The sequence below is a fragment of the Dermacentor variabilis genome, chromosome 1 (assembly GCF_050947875.1).
Source record: "Dermacentor variabilis isolate Ectoservices chromosome 1, ASM5094787v1, whole genome shotgun sequence".
NCBI classification, from domain to species: domain Eukaryota; kingdom Metazoa; phylum Arthropoda; class Arachnida; order Ixodida; family Ixodidae; genus Dermacentor; species Dermacentor variabilis.
The window spans coordinates 136417500-136431981 of record NC_134568.1 but is presented as its reverse complement, the minus strand read 5'-3'; the positions used below and the strand labels follow the sequence as shown (position 1 = coordinate 136431981).

The 14482-nt window shown below is 43.4% G+C and overlaps 1 protein-coding gene across 2 annotated transcripts in view; it reads right to left on the bottom strand.

Moving 5' to 3' along the window:
* Window positions 1–4205: 4205 nt before the first annotated feature.
* Window positions 4206–14482, bottom strand: part of Mps1 (dual specificity protein kinase monopolar spindle 1) — a 134547-nt gene continuing 124270 nt past the window's right edge. For both annotated transcript variants that reach the window (XM_075695494.1, XM_075695502.1), the window contains exons 18-19: window positions 5611–5714; window positions 4206–4595 (exon numbers count right to left, since the gene is read on the bottom strand). In XM_075695494.1, coding sequence (XP_075551609.1) covers window positions 4563–4595; window positions 5611–5714 — 137 coding nt within the window. In that variant the 3' untranslated portion in view covers window positions 4206–4562. The remainder of the gene's footprint in view (window positions 4596–5610; window positions 5715–14482) is intronic.

Genomic DNA, 14482 nt, shown 5'->3' with positions numbered 1-14482 from the left:
GTCCGTCCTCTATCACAATGGTCGGCTGCCCTCAGTCCAGGGCTCTGCTGGCCTATTGTTCGTCGTGCATGCCGCACTAGACCTAGCTAGTCTTCGCAGTGGTCGCTGGACAGCAGTTCCTCCCACTGCTCCGCACTTGGGTGTGATATGATTGGGACTACGTCAGTTTGTTGACATGCCCATGTTATGTGGTATAATGTGGGTTTTACGTTGCACCATGGACATTTGTCGTTATATAGTGTGTGAGGTGCATTTTACTTAGCATGTTAAGGTTAGGGTACGACCCTGTTTGTAGTTGCATCCATGCTACAGCTTCTTCCGTGCTAAGGAACTAGTGCAGGGGGGTGTTCCGCTTCCTGCTGCCTCTGTAATTGTCTAAAATAGCCAAGTACACTCGGGGTACAGGCGTGGGTTCCTCGACTGCTGTTGACGTTGGACGCTCGGTAATTAGTTTACTCTCGAACTACCCTGTCCACCTCTTGGTTCCCTGCCACTTCTGCGTGTCCCAGTACCCATACGATCTTGTGTGTGATCGCTTCATGTGGTTCTGTGCCTGTTTGTTGCTGTGTTTCACAGTCTACTGAGCAGAGTATGTGGAGTGCTCAGTGACTGATTCTGCCATGCAAGTAGTTGCGGCAGGCTGTTTGCGAGTCCGAGAGTATTGTTAGCGACTGTCCGATCCGATAGCCCTCCACTGCCGCTAGAGCAACGGACACTTCTTCAGACTCAACTACCGTGCAGTCTTGTAGCGAAACGCTGGTTCTCTCTCGCAGAGCTGAGTCGACCATCGTTACTACTGCATTCTTGCTTCCCCTTTGTCTGGTGTATATGTAGAGCACTTCTCGTGCAAAATTGGCAACTGCAAACAAGAGTCGCAAGGAGTTGAGAAATTAAGCAATCTACTAAGGGAGAGAGCCAAGGCAACAGCCAAACGGGAAGGAAAAGCGAAAATTAACAAATTTAACCATGTTTTGTGAAAATATTTATGGATCAACATCTTTTTATTTAAAAAAATAAGTAGAGAAAGCGCTGCCGGCAGTGGAGAATAATTCCGTGTGTTTTGAATGACGCTTCTACAGTTATCACTTGAGCAGCCTGACATAGCCACTTCCCTGCTGTGCTAATGTGAGTGTTTTTCTAACCTTCCGTAGTGGGCGCAGCACGTCTAGAACCGCAGCGTCCTGCACTCTACGCAGTTGTACGGGACTGGTGACCACACATCGTTACGCAACTTCCCAAATAACAACACGAGTCGGTTTTGGCACTTGGTAGAAGAGTAAATGAGGGATCCAAAATAACTGTGATTGTTCCGCAAATATATATATATCTCTAATTCTTCCAGAGCTAATTTCAGAAACGCTACTAGAAATCTTTATTTTACACTTTTTGCTTGTTTACTTGTCTTGGTAGTGTTCTTCCTGTGCTTCTTTCATGTGCGAGTCCATTCCTTAACAAGGAACCACATAAGGATGTGGTTCCTTGTTTGCCAATTAAAGCAGAGGTGTATCTCACAGGCGTACCTGTGAGATACAGCTTATTTCAATTCTCTTCTGCGGGTTTATGCATCTTATGGCGAATGGTGGGCATTATTCACATTTGTTCTAGTAAATGTACCTCCCCCCATCACTTGCACAGAAAAGTTACCTTGGGTTGAACCCCCCCTCTTCCCGAAAAAAAATAAAAAGATACTGGGTACGTGCCTGTAATGATGTCTTGCTAACTTGATGGCAGCCATGAGAACTTCATGCAGTTGGATGTGAAGGTGGTTATATATATAAAAAAAATGCTAATACCAGAAAATGTTTGTAGGACTGTTGCTCTTTCATGGTTGGCCCCCATTAGGAATAGATTCCACTGTGCCTGTTTATGGTTTGCAGAACTGCGCCTCCATTTAACACCAACAAGAAAAGCCCTGGATTGTGTGCAGCTAGTTCTGTGCTCACGCTAAATGTTCACAATCACTGTTAAAGGGGTCCCGAACCACCTCTAGGGCTTGGTGAAAAAGCACAGACTGTGGATAGCATACGCTGTGAACATCTCAGCCAAATTTGCAGTCGCGCGCTGTGCGTGAGCTCGCAAGGGGAGCACGAAGTTGCCCTTTTCTAACTTTTTTTTTTTTTCTAGAGAAGACTTCTCGAGGCTGCCACATTTCGTAATATAGCCGATTCCTATTGGCCAATAGCTGACACAAACCAAGAAGGATGTTTGGATCAGTGCGCTGCTTCCTACTCCTGCTGTACATATTTATTTATAGGCTGAAGCAGGAGAGAACCAGTATTTTGAATTTCGATAATAATTACATGCTTTTGGGAGTACGGCTATAGTACTACTGCTGATTATTGTCTGCTAATGCTCGGCCGTGCCCGCCCACGTAGGAATGAAACTTCAGCTACACTGCTTATCAATGTCGTAACCGTTGGGTCTCACAGATTCCGATTAGTTTTTAGCACTCAAATAGCCTCCAGCCACACGAAACTTAGGGTCAGACCACACATAAGTTCGCCGGCAAGCTCACACCAGGCCGCTCTTGGCTAGACGCTTTGGCAGACTTCGTATTAAGCTATTGCGCAAAATGCGCAATTTGGATGTGGATACTATTCGTCAGTCAAGCTGGTGCCATACAAAGCTGATCCGCACCACGTAGCAAGGCCAGACTGGAGCACATGAGCGCAAGCGTGCACTCAAGCCTTGTAGTACTTAGTGCAGTCGAATGTAGTCGAGCCTGTAGCGTAGATATAGTGGGTGCCGCGGGGTGCAGCGACGAGCCCGCTCGCCGAGTATACGGACGACAACAGCGTGCTCTGATTGGTATCTGTTAGTGACGTGCCTAAGGCCTGAGTACCAACATCTGACGAACAGGTCGTCTCCTTCCCGAGTTGCACACCCGCGAAGTGTGCTGCCAATACGGCAGAATCTCGTTACGTTAGGGATACCTTCAACACAAGTCCGTAGTCCGGCACCCATCGTTTAGCCTATGTGCGCGCTGTCGACGCAATCGTGTGAGCGAGTGTAGTTTACCCTACCCTCAGAAATTGTGCGATGGTTGTAGAGATAGATAAGTGTGAAGGAAATGTGCTACTCATGTCACTTGGCGCTAGAATAGCTATGCGCAGCTATACCGGGTGTTTCAGCAGACACTTATAAAAATTTGTAAAGGTTGCCTGTGGCAGATGGCACAATTCTAGTTCATGAGCTGATATACTCGAAGAGGCGGACATTACTTGCACAAAAAATTGAAATGCATAATCTGAGTAACAAAAATTCACTGGTTAAGCTTTAACTAATTACCTTACGGCCCATTTGCAATTTACAACTTCTAGCCGTGGAGTTCGCAAGGCGGATCCACTTTGAACGAATTCACAGGATGACACTAGTTTCGATGTAGTAATTCCCGAACTTTGCGGAGAAATGCATTGGCACTTCAGTTACTTTTGTGCTTGAATGCATAAAACGTTTTGATAAGAATGCAACTGGAACGCCAATGCATTTCTTCGCAAAGTTCGGGAATTACTATATCGAAACTGGTGTCATCCTGTGAATTTGTTCAAAGTGGACCTGCCTTGCGAACTCCACGACTAGAATTTGTAAATTGCAAATGGGCCGTAGGGTAATTAGTTAAAGCTTAACCAGTGAATTTTTGTTTCTCAGATTATGCATTTCAATTTTTTGTGCAAGTAATGTCCGCCTCTTCGAGTACACCAGCTCATGAACTAGAATTGTGCCATCTGCCACAGGGAACCTTTACAAATTTTTATAAGTGTTCGCTGAAACACCCTGTAGTACAAATGTAGCACAGCAAAGGGATGAGACACCGTGAACTCAACTGTACGTTGAATGATGACCTCCGAATTTGGCATGCCTAAGCGGCCAAAATCGAAACTAGTGGCATCTAGGTGAACATCCAAAATAAAATTTGAACTGCGCGCCACAGTAACATTCAGTAGGCAGAGCATTGTGGGCACTACTCCGCTCCACCATAGACTTAGCAGTGCAAGACACTGAAGGACCTGGAGTACTGCGATGGGGACCAAATAACTCATTTTATGCTAAACGCATTGAAGTATTTTTTGCTGCAAAGTATTTCTAAAATAGTGTATTTTAACGTCAGATACATTTCTCGACTTCGATAGAGCAGTTCAGGAACCCATTGAGAAAAGCTTGAGTTTTTTGTGTGCCATTTTCCAGTAATGAAAACAAAAAGGGAATAGCCATAGCTAACATTTTATTTTTCATTTCACTCAGTCCCCTCAACAATTAAGTCATCAAAGCTGTATAATCAAACTATGGAAGGTCAAAAGGTAAAAACAATAAAATTAGACTTCACGTTGCAGTCGTTGACTGGGATGTCCCATGATATGGCTGTTGATCAAGCTTTCTGTGACACACACACACATACACACACGCACATAAAGGACTTGAACGTAGCATGTTTTGCATTCACAAACATCATGTTACAGATAATTTTGAAGCTACATGCACTGGTTTTTCATTGCTAATAGAGCTGTATTAGACTATTTAAGCCTTCACAGCAATTCTGGCAAATCTGAGGCAGTGCCATGATGTCAAGGCTTGTCTTTCCTCAGCGATTTCAGCACCTGAAAAAATATATAAATTGCACCCAGTGCCCATGAATACATGTGAACATACTGGCACATACTGCTTTGCTTAGCACATGGACACACAAAGACACCCACACAAAACAGCTTTGCAAATAAGCTATGAACAGACTGTGATAAGTTTTGTATTCCTCAAACTCTGGCATGCCGTGAATTACGGTTGTGTGAAAGGCAGCCTCTGAAGTGCTGAGTATTAGACAAATGGTAACAGCCAAATTTGAACAATATCAATTTGATGAAGGTGCAAAAGTAACAGCACGGGGATGCAATTAGCTGCACTAAATGGTTCTGCACTATGAGCACAAATGCATCTTCAGGCACCAAAGTCGTGGAAGCTGCTTGCTTAAGTCAAAGATCACGGTGGTATTGCTTGAAACATATAATCATACAAAGTGCTTTCCCTTAAACTTCCCACCATGTGTTGCATTTTTGTAATGATTCTTTTATTTTAATACTATTTTTCCCTTTGCGCCCCTTGTGATGACTGGTTTATCCTGATGAAAATGGCACACCATGGTGTGAACATGCCAGTGACTAAAGACAGAACGAAAAAATATATAAAAAAAAAATAATGTCAAATGAGAGTTTCCTTCCATTTTTTTTTCTACCCTCCTCACAGGGGGGCAGCCACTTTTTTTGTCAGAACATTACGGCATATTGTCACAGAACCATCACTGCCAGGTGCTCACTCTGCTTGTACTATTTTCATGTACGAAGAACATGAGGAGATGAAGAGCTGCTGCATTGAATATGCGCCCATATTCTCTTTAAACAGGCTCTTTCAGCATTCTAATAATTTTTTCACTCTTCATGAACATAAGGCATAGATACAAATTCCGCTTCTCTCAGACAGCAGTACTCAAGCTTCTGCAGATGTGCAAGGCTATTCCAGCATTGCGGTGCAGAGCTAAATCAATTCAACTTTCTTAGAAGATTTGCATGCTTCTTTACTTAGCAAGACTAGTAAGTCATAAAAAAAACAGAAAAATCTCACCTCCTTCATTTTTTTCACGCTTGCAGGGGACAAGTTCTCAATTTCACTCAACAGTGACTGGAGGTGCGGGTTCTTGCACTGCTTGACTGCCAATGATACGCTTTCTGTAAAGATGACGAAGCACTGCCCATTATATTCTTCAGAGCAATAAGGCTCATAAGCAAACAAGTCAACTACAGAACAGAAAACATTGCAAACAGAATTGAGCAACTTCAGTAATACAATCACAGACACCAAAACGTAAGTGAGCATTTTGATCTTGCGAAAAATGACAAAAACTGTACCATTGTTAAGGAAACTCTCAAAGACAAACACTAAATCAGTTCAGCGAGTTAAAGTATTCTTTAAATACTCTATTTTCATTAATTTAGCAGAAAGAGGAGGAATGATAGAAGAGAAATTGGAGGCTAAATTTCAATTTTTGAATTTTGTGCAGTACGTTAGTATCGGGGTGTTAGTATGGCACTGGGAATTTCAAAGTACTTTCTCCTATTTGGGCCGTTTCGGCACAGGAGAGGTTCTCAGAACTTGGCAAGTTCATTCTCTGGCTCGTTTAGAATAAAATGCAGTCCACCTTCATCGACACACAATTAAGTAGACCTGAGCAGGCGCTCTCAAAATTCATAACATCACAACGAGCCGATGCGCCTTAAAGGTGCACTACTACCAGTTTTTCATTTAAGTGTCTTTCCTTGCTTAATGAGCCTCCCCTCATCGTAAGGGTGGCTATATTGCTGTTGCAAAAGTGTAATTTACTAAAATAGCTTATATTCTTTTTAGTGTGCCTTTAAACCTACTGGTGTTGTGCAAGGGACTACCATGGCCTACAATGTGCAACAGAAAGTTAACTTGCCATATTTATTTAATACATACTGTGGATGCGAAGTCCGAGCAGAAAGGGCAAAATTAAAAGAGAACAATGCACAAAACATGTGGCCATAAAAAAAAAAAAGTTGCAGTTACGCCCGAAAGGCGAAGCATCGATTGCGATAGCAAATTATTAGACAGCTGTTATACGAAGCAGGTATATTAGTTTTATCGGCCATATAAACTCGTAAATATTCGCTCACTAAGTAAATTAACAAGCATGGTGCCACACGCGCACAGGCAAACATGAGCACATCTCACTCAATGACCGCGGACACTCGCTGTCAAAACTCTGGCGTGAGAAAGTGCAGAAGCAGCAGCTAGCGAATTAGTACTGCCTCTCGCTTCGCCACGAACTAAGCAGCAAAATCGCAGCACACGCATAGCTGTCAGCCCTCAGCGCACCTAGACTGTCCCCTTCGCGGATCGCTTTCAAGATAGGGCCCCGTGGCCACGCTCAGCTGCGCCATACGCAGTCCCCACCGGAGTAGAACCCCCCGCGCACGTGCAATTGAGCCACCATCCTTGGCTCACCTTCGCACGCTTTCACTCGCACACCAAGGCGTGCTAAACGATGTTATCGCACTTGGATATTTACGGGACATCAGGGTGGCGGCGGCAAAGAAAATGCGCCTGGAGTGCTCATATAATTGCTATCGCAATAAAAGCTCAACAGAGCAAACACAATCGTCATAAAGCCAAGCGATTCCAGTCAGCAATGGTGCGTGAAAGAAAAAAGTATTTAAATATGTTAGTTCAAGCAAAATTCTCGTGAGCTGGTCTCGTTAGTATTAGTGGACTTGTATACTTTGAGGGGTTGAGTGCTTGTTTGTTACTCAGTTGGGAAATCCAGTCGTAATTTTTTTCCTGCATAATTCAAGCAACAGTATCAATATATCTTATTAGTTCTACAATTTTAATAATTTCAATTTACACTTTCAACAACAGCACTAGCAAACTTTCAATTACCACTGTTGACACATCTAATTTTCCCAACTCCCAGTGCACCGCCGGGAATACATCCTTCTCTCTTCACATACACCAGATGGCATCGGCTTTGTGGCCACGTCAAGTCACACTGGAGAAATTGTAAACAATTTTCATGTTTGTCCTGTTCAGTTTTTATCATGACATCTTCCAAACTCATCAAAGACAACCATCCTGATGCCCAGTCACACGCCACTAATTTCAAGCATGACTGCACGTCAGATGCATTTACACTGCTGCAAAGAACTAAAAACCAGATTTATGGGCCTTTACTTACTTTTTTTTAGCAACAGAGCAAACACATCAAAAACGGGCAAAGCTGCATGCATGCACATGTCAAGAATTCATGTCTGTACCATATGCAGCACAAAAGCATATACAGTGATAACATTTTCTGCCAACTTAACGAAGTATTACAGTACATATTTCTGTAAGCTACCACACAGATAAATGCTAGTCTATTCCGGATATAATAAACTCGGACATATTGAAGTATTGGCTACATATCGAACAGTCGTAACATCCCCCAGAAAACCACACAGGATAGCATGCAGGACGAAACTCTTTGCAGAGAATAAAGGCTTCCACAGCACGTTTACTGTATCAGTAAGTATGTTACTGCTTTGTTGATATCTGTGGAGTGATACAATTCAGACAAGTCGGCATCCCTCAAATAGTAGTAAGTCACCATTCAGTAAAACAAATGAGCAACAGACTCACTCAACACGTGAATCACCTTTACAAAAATCACGAATTGAAGCGAAACATGCCCTTAGTCAACAGGAACTAAACCGCTAACAGCAACAGAAAAGTCGGCAACACAGAAATTAGCCAGAATCATATCCAAAACATTTCCAGCGGCATTTAGAACCTTCTTAAACTGCTTTAACCTAGGAAATTCAATAAAAAAGAACAGCGCATCATTGTGAGATGATAAAGATATGGAAGTAGCATGTGAAGAATCCCAAACAATAGATGGAACCCTGAAATCCCCAGATACCAGGGCATATTTTGCAAGGTAAATAGCTTCAACTAAGTTATTCATATGCTCAGAAAACTGCATGTTACTTATGTTAGGAGGGAAGTAGGCTGTGCAGAGCAATGAATTTTCGCTGCTCCCCCCCCCCCCCCCAATAGGAATTAGGAATTATTTCAACACACACAGTTTCTGGTACAATTCACCTTGTGTGTGGACCTTGAATATTGTGCGGCCCGGCAATTAGTACACCACTGCCGTACTTAACACGCAAATCACACATGTGGTCACATCTATGAACTGTGTATTCCGGTGGAAGGTAATTCGACAGTAAGTTATTGCAAAGCCAAGTTTCAGTTAAGCAAATAACATGGTATGAGCAGGCCAGCATGTTCTAGTAGAAATAGGAGGATTTTGTGCATAGGCCACAAGCATTTTGATAAAAAAAGATAGCACTTCATTAATGAGGTTAGAAAAGAAATTACGACATTTTGTTGCTAGCAGCCCTGGATGCATCATGCCTGCCGTAGAAAGGCCTGAACAGGCAACCCTTCAGCTGAATGTTTTTAGAGTTGATTTTTTGGAAGACACTCTTGTTCACTGTAACCCAGAATGAAGCGTAACTTTTGTGCTTCGCTTTGAGCTTTTGGCAGACGACATCGCTGTTATCAATAACTTTTTTCATCGTAGCATAGATTTCCTCGCAAGTTATCGAAGAGGCCAACTGCGACATGAAAAGCGAGCGCTTTCCCAGCACAGAAACCTACGTGCTGGAAGTACTTGCTCCCAGTGACAGCTTTGCACTCATCTTGGGCCAGAACCGATTTGGTTGTAGGCCTGGATGCACATTTGCTTCCCGCGATGGCCCACCCACAGATGTCAATTTGATGCTGGCTGTTCTTCACGTACAGACATGAAGCTGGTGGAGAGGACAGGTTGACTTGATACGTGTGACCAAAAGGAAGTTGGTGAAGGCATGCCAAAGGAGGCCACTCGTTTCTCTGCCTTGCTGCTGCGTGCATTTGCACAATAGCTCTGTGTTCCGGGCCAGGCGACACGAAGTTGGCAGATGATACAAAGTTGGCAGCGGGTACCATCACAGGCGGTGACATCTTGGTCCAGCGGAGCACTTACAGCCGGCGTTTGGAGCCCTATGCTGTCGTACCCATTGCGTCTAGGGCAATGGGAATACTTGCAAGTGCTTGATCCTGTGAACATGTATAGCTCGTACTCATTGTCAATGATGTTTAAGCACTTGCAGAGGAACCGGCGGTCACAAGGTCCCCGACAGAGAAATTGTTGTCGAACAAAGAATGGCTGCGAGCATGAATCGCACTTGTGCTTTGAACCTGTCATGGCCTGTCAGCAGAAGAAATGACCGCACGTGCACAAAGTTGGCGAAATCGGGGAATGCAGACATAGTGGGCTTAAATGGTAGTTGAAAAATGTAACTTAATGGTGGCTTCTCATTGGATAATGGTAGATTCCTTGCATAATAATGTTTTGGTGATATTTTTATTAGAAGTCTGACTTATGCTATGGGGCACTTCTCTGGTTCCCAAATGTGGGTTGCCTTATTTTTATTCCATAGCTCATCTCGCCTAGCAGAGGAATACGCTATACACATTGTTTTTGTTTTCTCTGACTTTGCAATTAGTAAGAACATTGTGCATTACAAGATCTCTATTCATTTATCTAAATTTACTGTAACATTGTTTGCTATTCCATGAATGTAAAGACAAGGTCACTGTCATTTTTGTCGGTGGCAAGAACAGAACTTGGAAAGAAAAATGCAGCAGATCCAACGTGCCCTGTTGGAATCTATACACAGTGAAGCTTTCTGCAAATGCATAAGGAGTGCTGAAACAAGTGTGTTCGTTTAATGTGAGTGCAAAGTGAAACCGAACGCTTTATTCAGTATTTTAATAGAGGAAATCCAATGTCTTGTAAACAAAACCCATACGTATAACATAACGGTTAATCACATGTTTTAGTGCTGGTCCCTTTGGTGTTCTGGCCCTGAAGTGGGAGCACACCATTCTGCGGCATTGGTTTAGGGTGCCTGACCTCCCCTTGAAAGCACAGATGCAACTGTCCACCAGGCTGCCAGGTGGTGCAATGCATGCGCAACTAGAGGCCATTTCCTCTGGTGCCCTCTCTTCCATCTCATCGTGGCTCTCAGTGTTGTGGCCCCATTGTCCTCTCCACCATTGGCCAACGACCTGCATACACAGGCTGGCTCCCTCCTCTACCTTCTACTGCTGCAGGTGGAGTACAAGCCATCGCTCCTAGATGGCGCCACTGTCCTGCAGCTGAGTATGATCTATTTGGCAAGAACGCACGAGCAGAAGCAGCAGCAGGTGGCAGTCACGATCAGTAAGAGAGGTGCAGGGGGGTTCGTAATGAAAGCTTCACTTTAAAAAAGCAATGTTGACAGTTATTCTTTCTTTATACCTGCAACCGTCTGCGAAATATTTTTAGCCAGCAAAAAAATATTTTGCTGTGATATTTACAACAAACCATCATATGTGCCTTGAGAATCAGCAAATCCTTCTAGCATACCGATACATAGGCCCAGCGCACATTACAAAGTACACTTGCAATCAGCTTCATGTTATGCTATAAAGATGCATTGTATATGCACTGCCATGCATTCATCCTTTACAGCATTTTTTTCCGAAACTCAAAGGTCAGCTTCATGAAGTGAATACTAAGCATGACAAAAAATAAGCTGCACGCATAGCAGTACTTGCTATGTTCTGCACCTCTTTAAGGTTGGTTATGAATAGATCAAAAACATGCAACTGAAAAAAAGACTACGTTGATGTTCGCCTCAATGCCAGTGAGGGAAACTTGAAGATGTTGTGAATGTCGTGAAGTCACATTACAGAAGGCAAGGCAGTGACACTGATTGCAAAGGGGTTAACTGTTTATTAAGATAAAATAGGCAAGCGATAGAATGGAAACTATTTACACGGACATCAAACTACGAGTCAAAAGTTAGAATTTTGGTCTTCTTTTGCTTAGCCGAATCTCCACCGAATCCCCCTCCAACGGCCCTGCATGTACCTAAAAACATCCCCAACACCCTCCTTGCCCCACCGTTCATCCAATCGCACTATCGTGCGCACAGTGTGTACACAACGGGGCCCCAGGGTGACACTATCCAGAGTTTCAATACGTCAAGGCCGTTGCCACAAATCCTTTGCAGTGCAATGAGTCTCTTGTCTCACATACTCGCAAGACACACTCCTCCAAAGAAAACACTTCTACGCCCCGTTGGGGCATCTGGTCCATTTGCAGAATGTCTCGCCATGGTGCGGTTCAGAGGTGAGGGGTTGACTTCAAAGCCACTGCACTGCTTCTGCGAACCGACTGGCGGAAGCGCCGACTCACAGTCCCCTCGCTTACGCACTCTTCGTAAACCGCGGCTCCCCCACTCCCAATGGCTATAACTCTCCACCGCTGTTTTGGTGTCGAAACACGCGTCTTTTCTGACCAACCAGCGTGACTCTTACTTGCAGCCACCCGCACAAACAACGCTGAACTCCACTGACTACAACATGGTAGTCTTGGCAAGAGCATTCTTAGCAAAATGGAATACTAAGGGAAGCGGCAAGTTTCTTCATTATTTACCAATAAAAATGGTGCTGTACTTTCAGAACTACACTGGGCACTAATGGGTTAAAGACTATTCTGCACTGTCATTGCAGTGCCAGTGACTGGCAACATTCTTGTGCAAAAATAAGTGAACATTTGTACTAGTGACTCGGCCTTGGAGAAACAAATCGGTAAATTCCCTCTTACCACGATCACAGGGAAACTATCCGAGACATATGAAGTTTTCAAATAAGCTTCAGATAGATATATTTTATATTTCTGATTACATATATAGCATGACTATTTTGCAAATCCCCTTTGAGCTTGATATATCTGGGATAAACAGCATTACAAAGCTAAAGGAAGTTTAACATAATTCGATGTCATGCTGCTAAAATATATTATGTTGTTGGGACGTGGTGAGCATAAAGCAGGGTCAGTATACTGCAATATGCTGCAAAACATCACCCATCTACACACAATCATTACACATAGTGGTGTTCAAGTGTTATTTCATTTCAATTACATTCCCTTTATTCCTGGGTTAAAATTAGGGTTGTGCCAATATCAAATATTTTCAATTATTTTTTGAATACTATTGCTTTTGCAAAAAGGCTATTTTTCCATACCTCTGGCTGGTGAAAAATATTGCAAGTTTATTTCACAGGACATAGCGTACAGGAAATTATGCTTTGTGGTAAATAAAATTCTCTAGTAAAATACTTTTGCTTGACAGTATCATAACTGCAGTTATTTAATGTTTTCGTGAAGGAAGGACAGGTCCTTGACATGTTCGGGGAGCAGCAACCAGGGTGTCTACCAAGTTGACATTTCCAAACTCCGAGAGTTTTCCAGGCTTTTCCAGGGTGCCATTGCAAAATTCCCGGAGTGACACAGAAATTTGTTTTATGACAAGATGGGCTGACACCATGTTGCTCGATGCTGTCACTCTCTAGTAAGCATGTTAAAAAAAAAATGACGTAATCCAGTTTGAACAGTAAGGAGTCGTGCATATCTTATTCAATAAGAAAACAGAAGGAAAGGGTTAGTAAAATGCACAGCAAATAAGATATCTTTGAAAAAAAAAAAAAGGTAAAGTCCACTGCAAATCCAGTCGAGCATATTCAAATATGAATAAAAAGAGATGCATACAGAAGCAAACATTTTCGAATATGAGCTACTTCTATCAAATGATAGCAAGCTCATTGGTATGAGGCCTGAACTTTGTCACAAGTGAGATTCTCTCTCAGCAGCTGGAAAATCAACCTTAACTGTCCTGACATACTCTCAGCCTGTGCAGAACGCCTTAGTGTTGCATTTCACTGCTTTAAAAAGTTTATTTTGGTTTGGATGTGGGACACTTGCATCTCAGCATCAGCCAACACTTTTTTGAGCTCAAGCTCCTTCAAAGAAGTGGCGGCACACTTCCTTTCCCGTTCATTCCTCAACGCGTCAGTTCTTTCTGTTCTCGTCCTCCTTCTGCCGTGCATTCACCCTACGGACCATTTGAAGCATCCTCTTGGTCAGTTGTATTGTACACTTGCAACTCCTCCAGCCGATGACATGGCATCAAAGACAATTCGTTACGATTCCTCTCTGTCACTCGAGCCAGCATTAGTGTGGCTTTCGTTCCTTCTCAATAAAATTACAGCTAATTTTCGCTGACAGAAGCACAAATTCCCCGAGTTTTCCCTGAGTCTTTCCAGACTATTCAAAATCCCTGAGGATTCTCGGTTTTCGCGGTTGGTAGACACCTTGAGTGAAACCCTCCTGCATGTCACCCCCCCCCAATTCATTCAGACACCGAAAAAAGATGCTCACTGGACTAACTAGGCTCTGGTATGGGCAGGTATCTCTTTACAAGCCGTGCCAACAGTGGCCCCATGCTAACACCACCACTCGCATGCACCTTCTTCTCGGCCCGAAAACTCATCAAGCACACAGCTTTCAGCCTGTGCTTGTGGCAGTGAAAAAGTGAAAATTGCTGCTGGTTGATGAGCTTATCAGTCATTCGACACTGCCAACAAGGAAGGAGCCTCTCCAGCAGCTTACATTGTTGAGGACATAGTATCTGGGTTCCTTGGGGTTGAAATTATCCTTGCTTCTAAAACCAGGTTTTTAACCCAGTTTGCCATAGAAGCATCCTGGTGGTACTGAACTACTTTAGAGAGTGTCTAAAAAACATTGCCAAGCTTCATACTCGGTCAAATTTGTAGCCTGGAAACAGTGTTTTAGGCACTTAGCCAGATTCGTAGCAAACAGAGGTTTCCACTTGGCAGCTGGTGTTATCCAGATGCATGAAGAGGTAGTAAGGTGTAAGTACTTGAGCTGATAGTGTCAAGTAGCCATAAGCACCAGCAGGGGCACTGTGACAGTGCCCCATTTTACAGCGAAGCTGTTTACCTGATGGACCTGTATGAATGAGCCATATGCATGGTCTCC